The 6,792-nt window shown below is 47.0% G+C and overlaps 1 protein-coding gene across 2 annotated transcripts in view; it reads right to left on the reverse strand.

Moving 5' to 3' along the window:
• Positions 1-6,332, reverse strand: part of PREX2 (phosphatidylinositol-3,4,5-trisphosphate dependent Rac exchange factor 2) — a 235,978-nt gene extending 229,646 nt beyond the window's left edge. Inside the window, exon 1 of one of the 2 annotated variants that reach the window (XM_072951849.1) lies at positions 5,943-6,332. In XM_072951849.1, coding sequence (XP_072807950.1) covers positions 5,943-6,059 — 117 coding nt within the window. In that variant the 5' untranslated portion in view covers positions 6,060-6,332. The remainder of the gene's footprint in view (positions 1-5,942) is intronic. The other variant, XM_072951850.1, reaches the window with a different exon arrangement.
• Positions 6,333-6,792: the final 460 nt, after the last annotated feature.

The raw sequence follows: 6,792 nt of genomic DNA on the forward strand, positions 1-6,792 counted from the left end.
TTGGGTTCATGACTAGGAAAAAAAGAACACAGTCAAGTCAGGCCAGGAGTGGCGTCCAGGCAGGACGCTCAAACAGGAGCTGCCTCAGGGCTTCGAATAAAAAGCGGGCAGCGTCAGCAGATGCTGAGAGAAGACCACTTCGGTAGGAGCAGAAATCTGCATTGCACAAGCTAGACCATGTTTATGCTTCATGTCGCTTCCGGGATTACTGGCCTGAACCCTCCCTTAGTAAATAGTTGCAACTTTTTGAAGGTTACAACCTATCCCAGATTAAGAGCTGCATGGACAGGTCTTCTCTGCACGCTTGTGTGGACTGCAGAAGCAGCAGTGTACGCTGAGGGCCAACGAGGTGGTGGAAACAGAGAATGAGAAGGAACCCCAAGGCGAAAGTCTGAGACACAGATTCATAGATTCTTGGCTGGTAACTTCTTCCCATAAGAGACCCCTTCCCAGGGCCACCCTTGGAGGTCTCAGACTTGTTTGTTATTAATAAGAAGGCAAGTGTCCCCTCACAACTGATTTCCCATTGTCTTTAGTTGAAGTCAGAATTCTTAAGAATGGATGCCTTCTCAAAGTGAGCTGAACTTACCTCCTCGCCTACCAACACCCCCAAAGCATACAGACTGTTTATCTCTGCAGAGGAAGAATGTTTCAGCACCCAGAGCACCCAGGTCACGCCAGCACCCCAGCACGCTGTGCCACGGTCCCCCGGAACACACTCCTCCTTCAGGATGGATCATTCTCTTCCCAACCTGGCACATTCCTCCTCATCCTTCAGAACCAGCTCTCTCACCACCTCTCCCCTGAAGTTCCCTGGACCCCCACTGAGGGGGTCCCTCGCTGTCTCCCTGCCACTCTGCTTATTCCTCTTATTACTGCCACATGGTCCTGGGGTTGTTTGTACGCTGAGGGTCAGGGATGCAATGTATGACTCTGAGGGGGATACAGCTCAACCCGCAACATAAGCCTGAGCATGACGTGTTGAATCAATTCACCTTTGCCCAGAAACGTTAGATTACGACTGAAAGAGGCTGTTTTCAGATTTGTTCAAACCGTTTGGTTTGCCTTTGCTTTATCTGCCTATTTGTTTTCTTGAGCACCTGCTATTTACAAAGCACCGTGATGAGGCCGAGAAAAGCATTCAGAGGAAGTAAATGTACCATCTCTATTCTCTGGGAGTTTACCATCCAGATAAGTGGTTTGTCCAACTCCTTTAGCAAAACCACAAATCAGAAGAAAGTCAGGCTGTGCCAGGAGATGCCAGGATGGGGAGCCTGGAGACATACCATTCAGCTCCCCCTGACCCTCTCCAGAGGCCCGTGAAGCCAAACCCCAGAGCCTGGGAGCTCTAAAGAGCACCATTCGAAAGATCTGAGAGAAACACATATATGAAGCCAAATCAGATAAGAAATATGCAATTGTTTGGTGTAAACTGTAGAGCACCATACTGATGCTGGCTGTGTTACACAGAATGCAAACTCCTGTCCCTGTCTTACGGCCAACAAGGCATTTACAAGATCACCAAAGGAAGGACCTCAGGGACCAAAGGGAAAGACAGAGAGAGAAAACAAAGAAGAGACTCAGAGACACAGAAGAAAGGCAGAAGAGAATGTAACAGAGACAAGAACCATACACCAGCATGAGCAACACGCATGGCTCTGTATAACAACTGTCGAGTCAGACGGAACAACTGTGACTCTTTATAGGGCCTCCTGTGAGCCAGACACTGGGCCGATCCCAGAGGCCACATCATCCCATCCTCAAAGCAACTTTAAGAAATGCTATTGTTTCCCCATTTTATAAGTGAAGAAAATGGGGCTTGAAAAGTTTAGGAATGTGTCCGAAGTTACACAGTAAATTAGAGACAGGACCCAGATTCTGGGGTATCTAAGATCAAAGCCTGGACAAGCAACAAATTTCAAACATCTTTTGTTTATGACAAGACACACAGTCTTTGTCGTAATGCGCCTACAATGGGGAATAACCTTGCTTTCTGATTGGCCAGCAACAATCCTAGTTTACATCTGTCTCCCAGTGTAATTGTTAATAATTCTCTTTCATCTCAGAAGTGTCCCAATTTAAAGGAAAATTATATGATCAACCTGCCTCAACGCCACTTGCTGCAGCCAAATGTGTCTACACGGACTTTCCAGGCCCAGTGTAGAATTAAAACAGAGGGCCCTTTTGTTCAAAAAGTAAGAAACAAAGTGCTATGGAAGGTACTGAGGTCTAAAGCTGTTTTCTTTCTTTCATGTATCTGCTCTGCTCACACCCCCATGTCCCACTGGCCTTCACTTGCAAAGCACAAGTTCAAAGATGAAATTAGCAAGAATTTCAAGATGGTGATGGTGGAGCATTAAACCAAGCTTGAGGTCCTTCGAAGTGGGTGGCCCTGTGCAACGGTATAGGATACACCCTTGAAGTCGGCCCTGTTCTGTCCTTTCTCCTGGAAACCGGTTACAACTTACTATTGTCCAGACTCTGGACATCAAATACTGGATATTAGGTCCATTAAAGCATTTTTTCTAATGTTTTAGAATATTCCTAATAAAGCACAAAATTTCATTTCCCAAGGAAAACAAGAAAATAAGTTCAAACAAATTCCATCACTCTCTACCATTTTATTTATGAACCTAAAAATAATTAATCCAGATAATGTAATCTATCTATGGTCTCAAGTGAAATTTTAGACTATAACAAATTGAAATAATAGTGTGTGACAAAGTCTTTAATACCTCAATGCCTGATTTAAATTATGTTTCTGTTTTAAATGCAGGTACTACCTGTTTAACTTAAAACTTTTTGTTACATAATACAAACTGCCTAAGCAAAACTTAAGTAACTTCCACCGTCTGTACAGACCAAAAGGAAAAAACAAACCAAAATCAGAAGTTTCAGGATGATTGAGGAACTGTCCTTAAAAATGGGGTGGGAGGTGAGAAGACGGGTCAGTTCGCTGATTCAGTCATTCACTCATTCAGGAAGCAGTTACCAAGTACTTACAGTATCACAAGTACTGCACAAAAGTCTGGGGAAACACAAATGAGTAAAATGAGGCCCTGTCTTCAAGAAGCTTGCATTCTAGGAGAATGAGACACCTCTACAGTCGCTTCCTTTGGTGCCAGGGAAGCGGGGGCTGCAGGGAAGAGTGGGTCTGAGCAGTGAGCACTCTGGCCTGGGCCGGAGAGAGGGATGGGACCATACAAGTTTGGCTGAAGGAGATGATGGAGCCGTAAAAGTGCAGTAGGAGCCCAGCAGATAGGTAAGGGCAAGAGGCTGGAGAAAGCACGGCCGCCTTGGCACCCAGTGGGGAGAGTGAGCCACTCTAAAGGACAGCAGCAAACTTCAAGGACAGAGCGTCATTCAATCAAGAAGCGTCTGCTGGGGTGGTCACCAGAGAGAAGGTGCGCAGAGACTGACACTAGGGATGGAGAAAAAAGGCAATGTTTCTGGACTATCTGGGGGGGAGGGCAGGGGGGGGGAGATGTGTTGTCTCTTTAAGAGGCCAAAGGCTGGAGATGAGAAATCATCTTACTAAAAAAAGTTTTCCCTCAGGCCCTATGCTCATTTAGTCAAGGGAAATAATGCTATTTTGTTTGCTTCTTTCTGGGCATGTAAATAAAAATACGTTCTTGGTAAAACTAAAAACATGCTTTTCATCTCTTTGTAATCAAGATAAGAGTTACCCTTCATCCACGCTGATGAAGCATTGACAGAAACCGAAAACAGTAACTAATATAACAAATATTTAAATTTGACCTAAGAATTCATTATCAAATTTTTGCAACAAATTTACCAGTGCACTTATTTAACACTACAGCTATTTAAAAAAAAAAAAAAAAACTTCTTTTGTTTGTCTGCATTTCTGACCATTCCCTTAGGAAGGACTCCTAGAAAAGGAATTACCAGGCCAAAGGGTTTGAATATTTTTAAAGCTCTTGGTACATATCAGTTCAGGCTAAAATTAAAACTGGATTGACTCTATCAATTGAAGGTGACCAAGTGAAATAGATGGGAATTAAATGTCGCCATAATAAATAATACCCAAATGTTGCTATAAGTAATACTTCCAAGAGGAAATCTAGTCAAGTATTCTAAGCAGATCTTGCGCTTTGAACGGTAATAAAACAAAAAGGAAGTCAGGGGAAACTTCTGTTCAGGATGACTTTCAGGCCAATCAGCGCACTTATGCGTGTGTGTGTGTGTGTGTGTGTGTGAACATGTACATGTACAAATAATGGACAAAGGAAAGGAAAAGTGAGAGTCCATCATCTCTGAATGAGATAAGAAGAATGAAATCATAAAATGACCTACTTGTAAAGAGTAAAATGCAATTTATTTTATACATCCCGTAAGTTTTCTAACTCTATATCCTACTATCAATTCCACTCATCAGGTGTTAAGATTAGAGGAAAAACTGATGATATTTTAAAGAAAGATCAACAAATTGGTTTTTAAGATAGGTTAGGTTAGCTATCTATTTCTGTAAATTAAGGCTTTTTTGCTTAGTACTTTTGTCATAATCCTCCAGAAAGGAGTAACTACTGCAACTTGAGAAGTGACTCAGATTCTTCGAGAGCCGAAGACTGGCTCGCCAACAAAGTTTCATGAAAGCCAAATCTGAAGCTATTAAAAGTCAAATCTCCTTAAAAACATGCTTTTCTGACGCTGCTACATGGACGTGTACACAGTTCTATTGATCACCAGTGTACTCTCGAAGATCCGCATTTCCAAAGAATGTGGCCCCTGGTGGCTCAAGTATATTGATTTTACTTCGAGAAGTCAACCAGAAGCTAACCTGTGCATCTCACAACCCTTGTGACAGGGTTCTTTCCTTTTTGCCAGAGCCAAGAAGTGAATTTCCTCTATCACAATTACAGCAGAAAGTTTACCTCTTTCAGAAGACTGAGCAGGAAGTTTGGCCTTTGAGACACTTCCCTTCAGACCAAGGGGTTATGGAATAGGGTGGTGGGAGGAGGTTCGAAGATTTGAAGGAGCTTTTAGCAAAGACTAAAGTCCTCAGTCTCTGAGTGATGCTCTCCAGAGCATCTGGGTGGAGAGGAGCCAATTCTCAAACTCTGGGTCTTTGTAGCAGTGAATAGAAAAAAACTCAAGTTTTGAGTGATGTCTAAGAAGTTTCTTTCACTCAGCTTTGCCCCTCCTGGTCCTAAAATGAATGAAATATTTTCAAAGCAGATTTCCAGTGAGTCAAGTTGAAATCCCATAACAGAGTTCCTGCCAGTTCTAGGAAATCTCGAAGTTGTGTGATGGGGGGTTTATTACACTGCTTTTCCTGGGCTCTGTGTGATCAGGGGGTCCAGGAGCTGATCCTGAGGGGAGGCGGGGGTGCGGAGATTTATAACAGCAGATTTAAACCCTGAGTGGGGGGCGGGAGGGAGGGGACAGTAGGACTGGGATGGGGTGAGCACCACATGTGGCTTTAATATCCAACAGCTGCCAGAGATCACAACCTCGCTGCTCCCTCTGTACCCCCCACCAGAACCCTACGCTTCAAAGATTATTATAACTGAAGGGACTTCACTGCCATGCAATCTGAACAATAAACTCAAGCTTCAGAAGAATCAAAATTCTTTTTTAACTAAATGTACCTGAATGCAGCAGACAGACTTTAATCACCAAGTCAAAGTCTTCAAACAAAATCCGGAGGGGAGGAAGGGAAGGGGGAAAAATTACACAAGGCACTCGAGCAGACCAGGGAGGGCGTGAAAAGAAGGGAGGAATGATGGGGAGCAGGGACTCCCTGAAGAAGAGCCTTCTCCTCCTCGAGCTAACTTTGCAAAGCCGCAGCTCTCCAAGGCCCCGGCAGCTCCCGGCGTCTCCGGGCACGAACGAGCCCCCGGGCAGGCCAGCGGCGGCGCGCGGGGATGCCCGGCCCGCTCCCCGGCCCCCGCGCGGAGCACGCGGCGCGCGGGCACACTCACCGACACCAGGAACTCCAGCGTGCCCACGTAGTCCCGCTCGGTCTTCTGGAGCTCGCTGAGCACGCACACGCGCAGGCGAAGCTGCTTCTCCAGGTCCTTGGCGCTCTCGTCGCCCATGGTGGGCGCCGGGACGCGGGGCTGCCGGCCGTGCTGCGCGCTGCCGCCCCGCGCGCCCGCCGCTGCCCCGGCCCCGCGCGGCCGGCAGGGAAAGTTGCCGCGTCCGCCGAGTCCGGGGAGGGAAGGGCGACTTTCCGCGCCGGGCAGAGGCGGGGGCGGGGGCGGGGGCGCGGGCGCCCGCTGGGAGTCCGGGGCGGGAGGCGGGGGGCTCTGCCGAGGCAACTCCCGGCGGAGGCGGCTCCCGCCCGGGACCTGCGCGCCGCGCCCCGCGCCTCTGGCCTCACGCGGCCCGGGCTGGAGGGGAGGTGGCTCCGGCAGCCACAGCGGTGCCTTGGACTTTAATCAAATGCTTTGTATCCATGTGACTCCGACCCTTTACCCTTCGCCAAATCTCAGGAAAAAGGAAGCACAACCCTGGGGAAGTGTGTTGCGTGCCAGCTAACTAAACACACACACGCACACATGCACGCACAGAGTCAGCCCTGGAGATGGAACTAATTGGAGATTCCCAAACCTAGGAGGACATACTCCAAGACACAGCTCCAGGGTTGCTCCTAGGACTCCCGGCTATTGTTTAGCGCTAATATGTTTTGTACAAATCCTGAAAGCAAAGAAACAAGTCCCCACGGTTACATAACTGGATGGGAACAAAAACAACCATGGTATTGACCCTCCCGTCTTTGAAAAGAAACACATTGATTTGGGGTTTTATTCAGGCACACAACAGGTTTGC

Source organism: Vicugna pacos, chromosome 29 (genome assembly GCF_048564905.1).
Source record: "Vicugna pacos chromosome 29, VicPac4, whole genome shotgun sequence".
NCBI classification, from domain to species: Eukaryota; Metazoa; Chordata; class Mammalia; order Artiodactyla; family Camelidae; genus Vicugna; species Vicugna pacos.